Below are 18,298 nucleotides of genomic sequence, written 5' to 3'. Positions count from 1 at the left end.
GTTTGTAAAACTTGGGGATTAGAATAGACGATCAGTAAGGTCTCTGCTAGCTCCAAATTCTATGATTCTGCAAGCAGCTTAGTTACAAAATGATCCCTAAATGAATGCCCAAGTGAAGACTTTTACCCATAGCACCTCATCACACTATCTGTTATGGTATAAATGTTTGTTGTCTGTTTGGGAGTACCCAAACCAGTGCAATCTTTTGAAGCACTAAAGAAAATTTGTCAATTAAATTTGAATGCGGTTGCCTAATGTTACAGAAAGAATCCTTAACATTTTATCTTCATCATTAAAATCTTTTACTATTGGGGCAGCTAGGTGGTGCAGTGGATAGAGCTCCGGCCTTGGAGTCAGGAGGACCTGAGTTCAAATGCGACATCAGACTTGATACTTATTAGCTGTGTGACCCTGAGCAGGTCACTTAACCCCCACTGCCTCACAAAAAAAAAAACCTTTTACTATCAAAGTCTAAATATAATGACCCTATATTCAACACTTCAAGTGCTAAATAAACAGCAGACAAATTAACTAAAAGGACCACTTTGATTACAGAGTTCTACCTTCTCTCTTCAAACTTCTCATTCATAACTTCTCTGTAGCACAGAAAAATAAAATGTTTCATTTTCAACAGACTTCTCTTCCAGATTATAAACTATGTGCATAAAAAAAGATTGCTAAATGTCAAAAATGGTTTAAATGAAAATGATGTAAATAAAATTGAAAGCAAGACACATCACAGATGCCAAGTGAATAATAAGGATGTCTATACTTTATGAGATAGGGATTTGTATATATCTTATACAATCATCTGTAAAATATAACTATAGCTCTGCTAAATCTTGCTCACATAAACAGAAAAAATATAACTGCTAAATCTTATTTACTTAAATATAAAAAATATACCTAGGTTCAAAGAGAAGAAAAAAAATCTAGTCTAGATAAATAGCATTCAAATAAAAATGTCAAATTACATTATGTAAAACAATTAAATTACTATCAACTTAAGTAAACAAAAGCTAACAGTGAAAAAAAAATTTTTAAATCAATGTGATCTATAGCTTTATCATGACAAACCCTACTTTACAAAATATTTTACACAAAAATATACTACTTGCCTTCATATGGTGTGTCTGGAGGTCCCGCTATTTCTCCTCTTAATTCTGTAAAGTTTTCATCTACAAGATCTACTTTAATTTGATTTTTGCTCGTCTTAAAAATAAACAGAAAAAAAATTAGTTAAGTAAGCAACAAATAAACATCTATTTTTTTAAATGCCACAGTTTTTATTCTTTAAAGCATTTTCTACAATTGTTTAAAAAACTTTCTGCAAATTAAAATTCTCAGTGAAGTGTTACAACCCTTTTCCAAAGTATAAATTTTATGCAAGTAAAAAGTGATTTAATTTCTTAGTACCTTTAAGCAGTGGAGTTAAGGTGAGTGACAGAAGAGCTTAGCCCATCATCACTGGGAAGGGGAGGGTAGGTCTAAGTGTTCAAATGAAGCTAAGAATATCATCCCACAGAAAAAGGAGGATGAAGAGGGGAAACAGGCAGTCAGACAGTCTAACTTAGAAGTGGAAAGGAAGAAAGAACACAATGAACGGTTGTGGAGGAGCAGCTTCCACTTAACCGAGGCTCCTGCTGGGCCCACTTGAAAGGATACTTAACCATATAAAAAGGTCACGTTATTTTTTTTTCCACATTTTTTCTTAAAATAGTAGGAGGAAAATGGGTGGAACTATCTCAAGGAAAGAATTCCTAATCAAACAATCGAACAGAAGTGATCACAAAAGACAATTTCAAGTTTATGAAATTGCAAAATCATTTGCACAAACAAAATGAATGCAGCTAGGAGAAGATAAAATTGTGGACTAAGGAAAAAAATCCTTGCATCAAATATCTATGCTATAAGGATCTGACATACAAGATATACCTGAAGTAACACAAATAGACAAGGAGCACAATGGATAAGGGGTCAGAAGACCACAACAAAGACTACTCAAAAGGAGAAATGTAAATTATCAAGAACCATATGAAAGACTACTCCCAAGTCACTAAGAGAAACACATAAAAACAATTCTGAGGTTTCAGCTCACACAAGCACTGGACACTTTATAGCCATATATAGAATCCTAGGCAAGTCACTTAACCTGTCTAAGGCTGTTTCCTTGTATATAGAATGAAGGTCAACACCTTCATTAGATGGCTTAGATGGCTTCTGATCTTCCTAATCTGGTAAACTCAAAACTTCCCACTATTTCAGCAAAAACACCCTTCATTTGACATACTGTCTCCCTTAAACTACTGTACACTGACTATTCTCCCTTTCACTACAGGAAAAAACTTAGTAAAAATAACTATATGCCTTTTCTTGTCTCTCTTTCCTCTTCTCACTCATTTCTTAACACCTTTTATAATTTGGCTTGCTACCTCACTCAACCAAAATACCAATGATCTGAACGTGACCAAATCTGATGGCCCCTTCTCAGTCTTTATTCTTCTTGACCTCAATGAAGCACTTGACACTAATGACCTGGATGCACTCTCCTCTACAGGTTTTCATGGCAATGCTGTCTCATTTCATCTCCCACAAGTTGGGATGGCCCTTTTCATTCTTCTTGCTCTATCATCATCTATCATCCTGCTCCCCTAGGGTGCACACCAAAGGTCCTTGTCTTTTCTCTCTACACTCTCTCTTGTTGATCTCCTAAAATAGCTAGCATTTGTATAATATGTTAAAGTTGACAAAGCTTTTTACAAATATCTCATTTTACCCTTGCAATAACCTTGGGAGATAGGTACTGCTATTATCGCCATTCTACATAATGAGGAAACTGAGGCAAATAGAAGTTAAATGACTAATCCAGGGTCAAACAGCTCATTAGTTCCTTACTCTATGTCCAGAGCTCTATCTATTATGCTACCTAGCCACCTTAATATGAGTCCATTCATTCATTATCTTATGTAGGTTTCTCCTAGATGAATATAGTCAGCCCTAGTGTAGGTTCCAAATCTTCATCTACTATTGCCAATTGGACATTTACAAACAGATATGCCATAAACAACTCAAATTCAATACATTCAAAAAAGAACTCATCTGTCAAACAAAACTTACCCCCTCTTCCTACCACACAAAGCACCACTGTCCTTCTAGTAACCCAGATTCACAACTTCAGAGAGGATCTTGACTCTTCAATCTTACCAATTCTACTTTGACATCTCTTGCACCCCCCCCACCAATTCAAGATCTAATCACTTCATATCTAGACCACAGCAAAAGCCTTCTAATTTTTCTTCTTATCTCAAGTCTCTCCTCTATCCAATCCACCCTCCAATTATTTCTAAAGCACAGGTCTGACCATGTTACTTTCCTGCTCAAAAAGCTCCAGTGGCTCCCTATTGACTGTAGGATAAAATAGAAATTTCTGTAATTCAAATTCCTTTACAACTATTTCTGACCTTCATTTCTGGACTTATTCTGCATTACTCCACTTCATCTACTCTAAATGCTCCAGTCATACTGATCAGCTTGCTATTCTACATACGTAACACCCTATCTCTCGGTCCCCACATCTTTGCCAAGGCAATTCCCTCAAGACTGAAACACTCACTCCTAATTTCTGCTCTTAAGAATTAATTGCCTACTCACATAAATCATCGGCATTTCTATATAGTAACAACAAAGCCCAACAGCAAGAGACAGAAAGAGAAATCCCATTTAAACTTACTGTAGACATTACAAAATATTTAGGAGTCTACCTCCCAAAACAAACCCAGGAACTATATGAACACAATTACAAAACACTTTTCACACAAATAAAGTCAGATCTAAATAATTGGAAAAACATCAGTTGCTCATGGGTAGGGTGAGTTAATATAATAAAAATGACAATTCTGTCTAAGCTAATTTACTTATTCAGTGACATACCAATCAAACCACCAAAAAATTATTTTATAGAGTTAGAAAAAAATAATAATAAGATTCATTTGGAAGAACAAAAGGTCCAGAATATTAAGGGAACTAATGAAAAGAACTGCAGAGAAAGTGGCCTAGCCATTCTTAAATTGTATTATAAAGCAACAATCAAAACTGCTTGATTCTGGCTAAGAAATAAGAGTGGTGGATCAGTGGAACAGGTTAAGTATGCAAGACACAGTAGTCAATGACAATAGTAATCTATTATTTGATAAACCTAAAGACCCCAGCTTCTGGGATAAAAACCCACTCTGACAAAAACTGCTGGGAAAACTGGAAAAAAGTATGGTAGAAACTAGGCATAGATCAAAATCTCACAACATATACCAAAATAAAGTCAAAATAGGTTCATGATTTAGATATAAAGGCTGATGCTGTAAGCAAACTGGGAGAGCAAGGAATAGTTTACCTATTAGATTTATGGAGAACAGAAGAATTCATGACCAAATAGATGGAGATATTACGAAAAGCAAAATGGATAACTTTGATTACAACTGAAATTGTTTTTGCACAAATAAAGCCAACGCAACCAAGATTGGAAGGCAAGTAGAGAACTGGGAAAGAATTTTTACAATCAGTCTCTCTGATAAGACCCTCATTTCTAAAATATATAGAGAAATAAGTCACATTTATAAGAATACAAGTCATTCCCCAATTGATAAATGATCAAAGGATATGAACAGGCAGTTCTCAGAGGAAGAAAGTAAAGCCATCTATAGTCATATGAAAAAATGCTCTAAATCACTACTGATTAGAGAAATGCAAATCAAAACAACTCTGAGGTACCACATCACACCTATGAGATTGGCCGAGATGACAAAACAAGAAAATGATAAATGCTGGAGAAGATGTGGGAAAATTGTAACACTAACGTATTGTTGGTGGAGTTGTGACATGATCCAACCATTTTAGAGAGCAATTTGGAACCATGCCCAAAGGGCTATAAAAATGTGCGTACCCTTTAACCCAGCAACACCACTTCTAGGACTGTATCCCAAAGACATCATAAAAATGGGAAAAAGACCCATATGTACAAAAATATTTATAGCAGTTCTTTCTGTGATGGCAAAGGATAGAAATTGAGGGAATGCCCATCAATTGGGGAATGGTTGAACAAGTTGTGGTATATGAATGTAACGGAATACTATTGTGCTATAAGAAATGATGAGCAGGCAGACTTCAGAAAAACCTAGAAAGACTTGTATGGTCTGATGCTGAGTGAAGTGAGCAGAGCCAGAACAACATTGTACACAATAACAGCCCAAGTTGTGCGATGACTGATATTGATAAATTTAACCCTTCCCAGCAATACAAGGATCTAAGACATCTCCAAAGACCTCATGATGGAAAATGCTATTCACATCCAGAGAAAGAATTGTGGAGTTTGAATGCAGATTCAAGTATATTATTTGCTGTTTTTTTTTCTTCTGTTTAGTTTTGTTTCCTCTTTCTAGCAGTTCCTCCTATTGGTTCTAATTCTTACTTACAACATCACTAATGTGAAAATATGTTTAATAGGAATGTATATGTATAACCTATATCACACTGCATGATGTCTTGAGGAGGGTGGTGTGGAGGGAGGGGGAGAAAAATTTTAAACTTAAAAGCATATGGAAGTGATTGTTGATGAATCAAAATAAATTAATTAAAAAAAAAAAAGAATTGCCTAGCGGGGCAGCTAGGTGGCACAGTGGATAGAGCACCGACCCTAAAGTCTGGAGGACCTGAGTTCAAATCCGGCTTCAGACCAACCACTTGACACTTACTAGTTGTGTGACCCTGGACAAGTCACTTAACCCCAACTGCAAAAAAAAAAAAATTTGCCTAGTAACTAGACCCTAGCTCCACCCTCTAAAAGGATCAATGCCTTTTCTGATTCTCTCCCCCAAATGACAGGGCTTTCCTCCTAAAAAAAAAAAAAAATTTACTTTGTATTTATTACTTTTATATCTATTGTTTTCCCTGAGCTGCTCAAGGGTAGGGACCACTTTTAAGCTTTTGTCTTCATAACTCCCCCACCTAGCACAGTGCAGGGTACACATTAAGATGAACATTCATGGAATGATGATCCTTTCTCCTTTTCCATTTATTTTTTCCCAGGTACCCTTTTCAAAATCATTATAACACACAGCATTTAAGATGCAGAATGAAAAAGGAAGCACTTATTAGGTACCACAAAAGTAAACATCTATGTTACTCAAAAAGTTACAAGAGGAAGTCAAAAGATAAAGTGAGGGGGAGTCAAAGATAATAGCTGATTACATATTGACTTATATTATCCAAGATGGAAATATCTGCAGCTGTTGCTAAGTCTCCTAAAACTTGCAAGTATATTAAGGGTAGTGATTTATACCTAAAAATAATAATTTTCAAAAGTCCTACAAAGTTTAATGTTGAATAGTTTCCTCTAAAAATAGTATAACAGTAAATAACAACACTATAATGATAATGATATATTCCAGTTAGCTTCAGCTAGTTCCTACATTTTACTGATAGAGATTGTAAATGCTGGCTTGTAAAATGTTGGGTGCCAGTTTTAATGTGGGTGAGAGTGCAAAAAGAAATCAAGAATCAGAGTGTGAGAGCCAAAGGGAACCCATCCCACTGACAATAAATCATGCATTGTAGGGAAATATCACAATGCAGATGTTCTTTAGAGAATAACTTATAAAAACAGGAACCAGATAAATAATCTACAAATATTTATTAACTGACTATGTGCCACCCTTTGTACTAACCACTAATGTGCAGATACAAAGAAGTGGTTGTAATCAGATTAACAAAATACCACTATGGTGGTAGACCACCATTAACAAAGAACTTTCTGCACAACAAAGCTATTCCCCTTCTATATGAATAGTTTCGTTGATCAGTAGTTTGCAAAATAGGCAGAGAGAGAAAGAGCTTGATAGTTGATCCCCTGTACACATTAGCTATTTTTTTCATCATGAAAGCAATTCTCACTTGGAGAGTTTCATACACCCTCATTTCATACACCCCAATCATCCTTCACTCCAAGACAAAATAAACAGAATCCAAAACCAAGATCTAGTTACTGCTGAGACAGAAATGGAATTGGAAGTATGCATACATGAAACCTCTCTCTCTCCAATCAATTCAGAACATTTATATGAATGGTAAAGTGAAGCACGATTTCTCCACTAGCTATGTCCAGAAATAAACGGCATATTCTGCATTTTAAGTACATCACTTCCCAGGAAATGACTAGCGTGCCTCATCTTAGGTCTTCTAGAATCATGGTTTGTTATTGCAGAGTGACTTTTAGCAACATATTCATTATAACAAAACTCTACAATAAAACAATGAAGATACCCAAACGAATTTGTTAAAATTGAACTTTGGGAATAATAGACTTTATATAGATCATCCCTTTCATCATTTCCAAACACAAAATAAACAGGAAACCTAGTAAAACATTTAAAGTCTAATGTGGACCTGTTAGCCTTGATAGCCTCAGTCTTTCAATTACAATTTTTTCTTTACTAATACAAATTTTGTAGTTCAAATTTTTCTTTATCATGGTGATACTAATCAGTTAAATAATTAAGTCCCTAGTAAGAGGAATGAGATAGGCAACAAGGACAAAATAGGATGATGAAGCTGGAAAGAGAAAATGAAGTGACAAAAGAAATAAAAGGTCCTATCATTCATCATGACAGTCAAGCCATTCCTCAAATATCCTGACTCTTCTCTTTTAATCATCCTTCCTTCTCTTTATTCCCCTGACTCTCCTCATCAGACTGAGCTCCTCAAAGCAGATAGTTATTTTTCTTTGCCTCTCTAGAGCTTCAAAGTGCCTGACACATACATAGGAGATTGATAAATGCTAAATGATATTTTCTTAACTGTGTACATTTTGTTTCTTCTCAATAAAATGAAAACTCATTGAGGGTAGGGACTGCTTCATTATTTGTTTTTGCACAAAGTGCTTAATAAAAGTGAATTACTATTACTGCAAATGTAAGCTCCATGAAAGCAGAGATTACTTTATTTTTTTCACTTTGTGTTTTTAGCGATACTTGGCACAGAGTAAGTACTAAGTGCTTGTTGATTAAGAGAATCCTAAAGCATAGTCAATTGAGTATGCCATTCCCCTGATCAATTAACTCTGGCCTCCACTGGCTCTTCATTGCCCCTAGGAAAGGGGTTCTCAACCTTTTTGGGGTCACTTTTTCAGTATAGTGAAGCCTAGGGATGTTTTTAAATAATGTTTTTAAATTCATAAATACAAAGGACTAAAGAGGAAACCAATTATATTAAATGTAGCTTACTTTTTTTAAAAAATTTAAGTTCATAGAACCCAGGTTAAGAAATCCTGCTCTAGGATAAATACAAACTCCTGTATTTGACATTTAAAGTCCTTCACAATTTGCTTCCCAAAATCTTTCCAGGCTTATTTTATCTATTACTTTGCTTCACACACTCTCTAGTCCAGACAAACTGGCCTTGTAGTTCTTCATACAAGCCAAAAATATACTACCTCCTCATCTCCACATCCTAGCATCATCTTAGCTTTCTTCAAAGCCCAGTTCTAACCTGCCTTTCCTGATCCCTCCTTATAAACAGTCTTTCACATACCTGTTCCACCTACAACCTCCTCCCTTTCCACCCAAAATTACTTTGTATTTACTTAAATGTACACATAGTCTTTCCATCCAGCCTAAGTTCTTAGAGGGAGAGGCTCTTTCATTTTTGTTAAATAATAAATGGTTACTGACTATGAATTTTTAATATGGGACATAAAAAAATTAGGGCAAAGAAGCTAAGATTACAACCAAGAATCACCTATCCAGCAAAACTGAATATAATTCAAGGGAAAAAAAAGTACATTCAATTAAATAGAACTTTCAAGCCTTCATTCTTGATGAAAAAACCAGAGCTGAATAGAAAATCTGACTTTAAAATACAAGATTTAAGAGAAGCATAAAAAGATAAACAGGAAAGGGAAATCATAAGGGACCAAATAAGGTTAAACTGTTTACATTCTTACATGGGAAGATAACGCCTGTAACTCATAAGAACTTTCTCATTTTTAGGGCAGTTAGAAGGTGTATATAGATAGAGGGTATGAAGGAAGGAACATTTCAGTTGGTCTTTAAAGGATGGGCAGAAAAGGGAAAGACATGCCAGATAGACGAATTATAAATAGCACATTTATACAGTGTGTTAACAGTTTAAAACTGCACTAAGACTTTTGGGACGCCATGTATACAGTTTAAATAAGAAAGAGTCTATCTGTCTTAGCAGAACGAGAGCTTACAATCTAGTAGAGGCATATAATGTATACAGAAGCTATGATACACAACCTAAGTACATTATAGTAGAAAATGTTGTGTAAGATATAAAAGGAAAGGCTAATTACTAACCAAAAGAATTAGGAAGGCTTCTTGACTGCACCATTTGAATTAGTCTTTAGAGTAGTTCTTAATCTAGAGTCCACGAACTTGTTTCCTTAATATTTTTTAAATGTAGTTCAATATAATTAGTCTTTTAATTCTATTTCATTTCATTAAATTTTAAAATGTTATTCTGAGAGGGGGTCCATTACATTTTACCAGAGTGCCAAAAGGGTCCATGACACACACAAAAAGGTTAGGAACCCTTGCCTTAGAGTATAAATGATGATTCAATAGGGAGAGGGAAAGATAAAAGGCAAAGGGAATATGTAAGCTGTAGCATAAAGCAATTCGTATTTGAAGGGTAAGAAAACATTCCAGTTTTGTTAGAATACAGAATAGAGGAAGAGAGTAGTAAGATAGGCCAAGGATATCAGGGATATAACAGACTACAAAGGGTCTACTAAAATATCAGGCAGGAGTCTGTAAAGCACTGAAGACTTATGAGAAGAGAAGGCAAGAAGGAGTAAAGGGCTATCAAGTTGGTTTCTAGAGTAAGCAAGGAGTACTATACAAGTAAAGGCTGGGTTTTCTTGGAAAAATCCAGACTTAGGATGATGAGGTCCCAGACCAGAGTGCTGGAAGTGTTAGGGGAGAGTAGGGAGAATATGAGAAAGATATTTTGAAGGTAAAATTGACAATCCTTGGCAAAAGACTGGCTATGGAAGGCAGCGGGGCATGAAAAAGTGAGTAGTTGAGGATGACGTGAGTTGCAAGGCTGGGTGACCGGGGGAATGGTGTTTTCTACATTAATAGGAAAATCAGGAAGAGGTTAGCAAAGATAATGAGGGAGCAAAGAACTAGAAATAAAGTAATGGAATTAACAGAAAAGGATGAGGATATTTGGGAAAAAAAACCTGGCCCATATTATTATTGGAAAAAAAGGGTAAACAAAAAAATAAATACCAATCTATAAACATATTTTCATATTCATACAGAATTTGAGAATAACCTATACCCAAAGAGGTTAACTTTGATGAAAGTAGAAGAGAAAAGCTCTCCCAAATGATATTCCACACCAGACCATACCTTTACAAATGCACAACAAACAGGTATCGAAAATACAAGGCCCCTCTGTGCTTGTTTTTTGCTTGCTATTAAATGAATCTGGTTGAATAAATGCTACCAAAAAGGCCGTCTGTCAACACAGTGTCTCCCACATGTAAGTCAACATCATAAGACTTTGCAAGATGCAGCAACAGAAAGATCTTAAGCAAGGTTTAAGTAGGGAAAAGTAAGCATGTAAAAGATGTCTACTCTTGTCACAGATTATCTCCAGCACACGATCCAAAGGAGAGATTCTCTATAGATGAGTTTCTCCAAATGCTCTTGTTTTAATCCAGCCTCAGACACTTAACCAGTTGTGTGACCCTGGGCAAATCACAACCTGTTTGCCTCAGTTTCCTCAACTTTAACATGAGGATATTATAATAATAGCACCTACCATCCAGGGCTGTTCTTTTTTCTTTTTTTTTTTTTAATCCAGGGTTGTTCTAAGGACCAAATGAGGTAATATGTGAGAAGAACTTAGCACGATAACTGGCACAAAGTAGGTGCTTAATACTTGCTCCCATCTCTCTTCCTCCTGTAATATTCAGTTGTATAAGTAGCCAATTGTTCTGGTCCATTTGTATATATATCTTAGTCAGACACAGCAAACAGACAATGGACTGGCCCAAGAAATGAATGACAATGACAGTAGACTAGACTGTATTTGGGAAGGACCAACAAAACACTCTTCAGAGACATGAAGACAGACCTAAATTAAGAGATTAATTGTTCACATATGGAACATGCTAATGTAATAAAAATGATAATTCTACCTAAATTAATTTACTTATTCAATGCCACATCAAATTATCAAAGGATTATTTTATAGATCAAGAAAAAACACAACAAAATTCATCTGAAAGAATAAAAAGGTAAAGATTCACAAAGGAAATAATGAAAAAAAATGAGGAGGCCTAGCAGCACCAGATCTCAAACTACACTACAAAGCCGTAATCATCAAAACAATTTGGCACGGGTTAAAAAAATGAAAAAGATGATAATGGAATCAATTAGGTACACAACAAAGAGAAGCAAATAAACCCAAAGACTCCAACTATTGAGGTAAGAAAGGATTCACTTCAACAAAATCTGGTGAGAAAACTAAAAAGTTGCCTGGTAGAAATTATGCTTAGAACAAGATGTCAAGCCACAACATAATAACATCCCATTGGTTACATAGTAATAATCATAAAATAAATTTAAGGGATAAAAAAACAAAATACCTTTCCCATCAATGAAGAGGAGACAGGTTCATAATTAGACAAGGGATAGAGGGGATTGATTACAGAAGATAAAATGGATAAATTTGATGAAATAAAATTGAAAAGAATTTTGCAGAAACACAACCAACATGGTTAAGATTAAAAAGGAAAGTGTTAATGGGTTTTAAAAAAATCTTTGCAACAAAGTTTCTGATAAAGTTCTGCTATCCCAGATATATAAGGAACTTATTTAAATATTAGGGAGTCCCAAAAGTCTATAAGCTAAATACAATATCCTGCACAGCTACAGTAACACTTTTAAGATACTCTGTTTATAAGAACAGTCATTCCCCAATAGACATAATGTTAAAGGATCTGAACAAGTAGTTCTCAATTAAGAAAACCCAAGCCATCAACAGCCATATGAAAAAATGTTCCAAATCATTAATTATTAGAAAAACAAAAACTAAAGAAACTAAGTTTCCACCCCATGCCCATCTGACTGGCAAAGATGACCAAAAAAAGGAAAATGGCCATAGATGGAGCTAGGGGAAGACAGGAACAATGGTGTACTGTTGGTATAATTGTGAACGGTCTAGCCATTCTGGAAAATGAAATTATGCCTCAAAAAATTACTGAAATATGCATATTCTTGGATTGAGCAATACCATTATTGAGTTTATAACTCCAAGAAATCAAAGAAAGAGGGGGGGAAAATTCAAGTGCAAAAATATTTAAAGTAGCTTTTTATGTTATAGCAAAGAACTAGAAACAAAGGAGACGTTCCTCAACTATGGCATGCTTGAACAAATTATGGCATATAGAGAGTAACAGAATATTTTTGTGCTGGATAAGAAATAATGAAAACTATGGTTTCAGAGAAACTTGGGGAAACTGATATGAACTGATACAGAATCAAGTGAGCAATTACACCCTCAACTATAATGTAATAAGACAATGTATAATGTATAAGGCAACTTTTAAAGACTTAAGAACACTGATCAATCCAATGCCCAACTGTCATAACTACAAGAGGACTGATGAGGAAGCATGCTACTCACCTCCTGACACAGAGGTTACAGACTAAAGGTAAAGAACTATAAATCCCTTTTCAGATATGGATAAAATATGGATATGTTTTACTCCACTATGATGATTTGATAAAAGAAAGAGTAGCCAGCAATGGGGTCCCCCCCCCCAAAAAAAAGGAAGGAGAAAGAAGAGGAAGAGGTTACTGAAGCATTTTTTTAAATCTACAGGAGGGGAGGCAGGTAGGTGGTATAGTGGATAGAGCACGAGCCCTAAAATCAAGAGTACCTGAGTTCAAATTGGGCCTCAGATCAAACACTTGACACTTACTAGCTGTGTGACCCTGGACAAGTCACTTAATCCCAACTGCCCCCCCAAACAAATACACAGGGGAAACAAAAAGGAGTACAGACAAATAACTGCTTTGAAATAACTTGTTGATTCTTTAAGGGATGGCTCCCTGGGAAATAGGGGAAGGGATGCAGGGGAAATTTAGAGTATGTAAAAACAAAAGATATCAATGAAAAACTTTTTAAAAAGAGAATAAAAGGTTGAATTATATACTTAAAAAAAATGCAAGCTGCACAGAATAGGGATGTATCTTCACACACAATCCTCTAACTTTGTATATAGAAATGTTGTCTTTTGGTATTAAATTCAGAATAATTTTGTTGTTTAAAGTGCACATTATATAAAAATGCATGTTCAGAAGGAAACAGACAATTGGGAGAGCTTTGAAACTAATGTTATATTAAAAAATTTTTAAACTAAGCTATATGCAGTGAAATTTGAGATTTCATGTACAATCCTTCTTCTGTCGTTTACAAAAAGTCATAGTTCCCTAGTGTTTGTCAAGTTAAGAATAATGAAAAATTTAAGAATGTGGTTTTTTTTTTAAGTCTACACCAAAGGTGGGGAACCTGAGTCCTTGAGGCCACATGTGTCCTTCTAGGTGCTTGAGTGTGGGGTTTTGAATTGAGTCCAAGTTTTACAGAACAAATCCTTTTATTAAGGGGATTTGTTCTATGAAGCTTGGATTCAGTCAAAGGGCCACCTGTGGCCTTGAGCCTGCAGGTTCCCCACCCCTGTTCTACACTACATGCCAGTTGCTCTGCTACTAAGCACTCAGGATGTAAAGACAAAAGCAGAACAATCCCTGCCCTCAAAGAGCCAACACATACATAAATTAAGTATAAACACATACAAGGTAAAACATATACACGGTAAATTTGTAATGACACTAAGGGGAGAAAGGGTCAAGAAAAGTTTCATGTAGAAAGCCTTTGATTTAGTTTTTACTGAAACTGATGGAGGTACAGGTGAAGAAGTTGTTCATTTCTGGGCATGCAGAACAACTAAGGTGAAGGGATTGGCTTGGATGGACTGTCAACTAAGAAAAACAACTTGGCAGGACTGTACGATGTAGGAAGGGGAAGATTATACAAGAAATAAGGTTGAAAAGGTAAATCGGGGCTGGGTTGTGATGAGCACTCCAAATGCCAAATACAAGGAGTATATTTGATATTATTTATAGATTATTAATAGGAAGCCACTGGAGTTTATTAAATAGGGGAATGAAATATGATTACACCTGTACTTTATGAAAATTACTTTGACAGTTTGTGTGTAGGATGGATTAGAGGACGAGATACTTGAGGCAGGGAGATCAATTATAAGGCTATTTCAATAGTCCAAGCAAGTGATAAGGACTTGAGATAACTATGGGTGGGGTCCATGTTAGTAAAGAGAAAAATCTTTTGCGCAGGCTTCAGATACAGGCTTGATAACTGAGATATATAAAGAGCTGATTTAAATACAACGTGTCCCAGAAGATTGCATGATGCATAATACTAAACAGCATTGAGACTTTTGGGATACCCTGTATATAAGAATGACAGCCATTCCCAAAAATAAGTTGTTTAGGCAGAAACTATGAAGTCTGGAAAATGACTTTGACATTTGAGGTGAAAGAGAGTGAGTATAATGCCAAGGGTTGGCATCCTACACAGAAAGAGAAATTCAGGAAAGCTAAGATTGGGGAGAAAGAAAATTATTTCTGTTTTTAACATACCAATCAGTCAACAAGCATTTCATTAAGCATTTAATATTTTTCAGGCATAATACCAAGTGCTAGGGATACAAATCTAAGCACAAAGAGGGTCCCTACCTCCAAAAAGCTTTCATTCTAATGGGGGAAGCAGGGAGAACAACACAAAAGAGAGCTTCTTACCGATGGGAGAAGGGGGCCACAGGGCGGGAGTCATGTTCCAGGGTGAGAAGGCCATTGACTCATAGTTGTGAAGCATGCAGTCAGAAACAGAGCCAGGACAGACGGAATTTTAAGTCTATGAAAACCAATTTGAACTGTTGAATAGGAAGCTGAGGAGAGAGCTCAGGAGAAAAAAGCTGGGTATATAATACATAAACTGGAAACAGTTTATATAGAGATGGTAAACAAGAGGGAAAGGGAGCTGACTGAGGTCACCAAGTAAGAAAGTATCATGGGAGAATGAAAAAGTACAGGGCCATAGCTTTTGGGAACACCCATAGTCAGAAGTGTGATATGGAAAATAAGCCAGCAAAGTAGAATAAGAATGAGCAGGCATTTAGGTAGGAAGAGAACCAATCAAACAAGAATAGTGTTATAGGTGCAGCTAGGTGGATAGTGGATAGAGTAGCAGCCTTGAAGTCAGGAGGACCTGAGTTCAAATCTGGCCTCAGACCAAACACTTGACACTTACTAGCTGAGTGACCCTGGGCAAGTCACTTAACCCCAATTGCCTTTAAAAAAAAAAAAGGAATAGTGTTATGAAAATTCAAAGAGGAAAGAGTACCCAAGAGGAGGTGACCAACAGTTCCAAATGCTGGGAATATCATGCAGAATGAAGACTGAAAAAAGGCTATCAATTTTGGCCATTAAGAGACCACTGATAACTTTGGAAAGACTAACTTCAATTGAATGAGAAATCAAAAGTCAAACCAAAAAGAGCTGAGAAACATATGAGAGAAGAGAAAAGGCAGTGGAAGAATGATTGTAAACATTTTTTCCTAGGGAGTTTAGCTGTCAAGGGGAACACAGGCATACAACTTGAGGGAGTAGTACAATCTAGTCAGAGTTCATTTGCTATGAAAGAGACTTGGGTATGTTTATAGGCGTCAGGAAATGAGCCAGTGGATAAAGCAATACTGAAGATTAGAAAGATGGGATGATTTCAAGCACAATCATGGAAGAGAATTACATGGGTTCAAGGGAGGTAAAGGGTTATCGTTGGCAAGAACAAAGGTAACGTTACCTCTTCAGAAACTAGAAAAGGAGGGGATGAATTCTAGGGGTTTTGAAAGGCACAGAACAGGAAAAGAAGTAGGTTCCCAAAGAAGAGCTTTTATTTTTTCATTTAAATATAAATCTAAATGCAGCTGAAGGGTGGGACTGGGGAGAGGGGAGCCGTAGAATGCTTTGGAGGGATTGAGAAGACAAGGCCATTAAGAGAGCAAGGCATAACCCAGAGATGGCATGTACTCAAATGGAACTGACACTATAGCGAAACCTAGAGGGGCCCCTATCACAATGGACAGACTCAGAAGATTTATAGGAGGACAAGGAAAAGAGATGCATGGTATAAAAAAAGTAGGTGGGTTGCAATCTATACCACCGACATTACAATCACCTAAGTACCAAAGTAATTGTTATATAAAATAGTAACTATAATCAGCTCAAAAATCAAAGTCCCTGGTTTGAGTTAAATTTATTAATTTGTCTTCCTCTAAAGGTCATTGATTATGTGGTCCTTTCCTTCCCTCTTTTTGCCCTAAATTTCTCTTACATTAAGCTTTAGGCTCTTTTCTGTAATAAATATATCCTTATAATTCGATTGCTTTCATTTCTCATTCTCATCACATATACATTCAATATTTCATCATCTACTACCGAAGTCTACTATCATTCAATGTACTATCTTCTCTCCCTTTTTCATACTGATCTTCAAAAGGCTCATATTTTCTGATTTTCTCTAAATGGCCTTACACTTGGGAAATAACAAACTTTAGCACCCAGCATAGTGACTGGAATAGCAGGTCCTTAATAAATAGTTGTTGACTGATTCTATTCGAAGTGAACACTTATTCAAATCTTAGACTATGTGTTACATCCAATATGTAAGTTTACCTGATATGGGGAAGGTTTTTCCTTAAGAACATGTATTCTTACCATTAGTCTGTTTATACACACACACACAAAAGAAATATTTGTAGAATCATCCAAGTTGATCATCTGTTACTTCCTGAGCTATTCAAGATTGATGCACAAATTAATTCAGCGATCAGTAATGGAAGTGGGATGCTGTTGGATACCAAGGATTCCATAATATAGATCCACAGAATATGGATCACTTACTATTTTAGTTATGTCTCCAGCTCCCTCTGAATTTTTCTATAGGTTTTGAACATGAACTCTTCCCTGTGCACCCTCAGTAGATCTTTACCTGAGATTGGAAAATAATGTCCTATGGTACATACCTTTTTTGTTTTCTATTTCTATAATGCTATAAAAATTAATCAAATTCCTAGAACCAAACAATTTGTTACCAAGTTTACCGCAATTTACAACCAAATTCTCATAATAGCTGTTATTTCCTTATAAATTATATTATATGTAATTATTATATATTTTCTATATTAATACTTATATCATATATTATAATTATATATTATATAAATTATAAAGTTACTTATAAATTCAGATGAAAAAGAATGACCTCCTCCACCCCATTCTTTGGAGTCATGCAGAACATGCTTAACCCTACTTCAACTTTTCTTTTAAAGAAAACATTAGAGTGTTTTTTATACATCCTACACACGCTTCCCCACTACAGCTAGTTCAATGAAGACTAACCTGAAATTGATTCAGAACACTTTAGTCACAGTGGAATTCCAAATGCCAATTACTGGCTCCAAGTGAAGGAAAGAATATTTTTCCTACATAGCCTTAGGGAAATTTTGCCAGGTCTAAAGGCCTTAAAAATAGGAATAATTTATTTCTAAGCTAATTTGCAGAGGTGCATCTGTTATGAGATATCAATTTAATAATTATAGTTTTCAAAAATATTTGCAATATGTGATCTCATTTGTTCCTCACAATCACCCAGTGAGATTAAGAGCAATCTACTTTACAAATAAATACACTAATGCTCAAAGAATTTAAGTGACTTGGCCAGAGTCACAAAGCTATTACTTAACACAGGATGTAAACCCAAAACTTTTGGACTTTGAGTCCAGCCCTTTATTCACACTGCTTCTCTGAGTTTATTGTCCTTTTCCCAAAAACTATTTTTGAGTTGATGTTAAGTGATTAAAAATCCTATTTGACTAAATTCACATTTGTGTTACAAAAATTATTCTTTCCTTGGTTTGTGTTATGTTCTCATTACCAGTTGGAATAAATACTAGTTTCTTTTGTATTTTTTTCTAGCTTTTATACTGTTTCACTCTTAAGTGAAAGATATGATATAATCTAATTCTCTTTAATTTGTGATCTAAATGATAGAGTATAATAATATATTATATTATATATATAATATATAATAATAATAATAAAACAATTTTAAAAAGCTGCTTTTTATGAAA

General features: G+C 35.3%; 1 protein-coding gene across 2 annotated transcripts in view; it reads right to left on the bottom strand.

The window, feature by feature from the left end:
• UBE2K (ubiquitin conjugating enzyme E2 K) overlaps positions 1–18,298 on the bottom strand; it is a 73,698-nt gene that overhangs the window by 47,989 nt on the left and 7,411 nt on the right. Inside the window, exon 2 of one of the 2 annotated variants that reach the window (XM_027836397.1) lies at positions 1,119–1,212. The exons of the other annotated variant lie outside the window; for it this stretch is intronic. Coding sequence (XP_027692198.1) covers positions 1,119–1,212 — 94 coding nt within the window. The remainder of the gene's footprint in view (positions 1–1,118; positions 1,213–18,298) is intronic. 2 annotated transcript variants of the gene reach the window in all.

The sequence above is a fragment of the Vombatus ursinus genome, unplaced genomic scaffold (genome assembly GCF_900497805.2).
Source record: "Vombatus ursinus unplaced genomic scaffold, bare-nosed wombat genome assembly UNPS02014818.1, whole genome shotgun sequence".
NCBI lineage: Eukaryota > Metazoa > Chordata > Mammalia > Diprotodontia > Vombatidae > Vombatus > Vombatus ursinus.
This window is presented reverse-complemented; position numbering and strand designations above follow the sequence as displayed.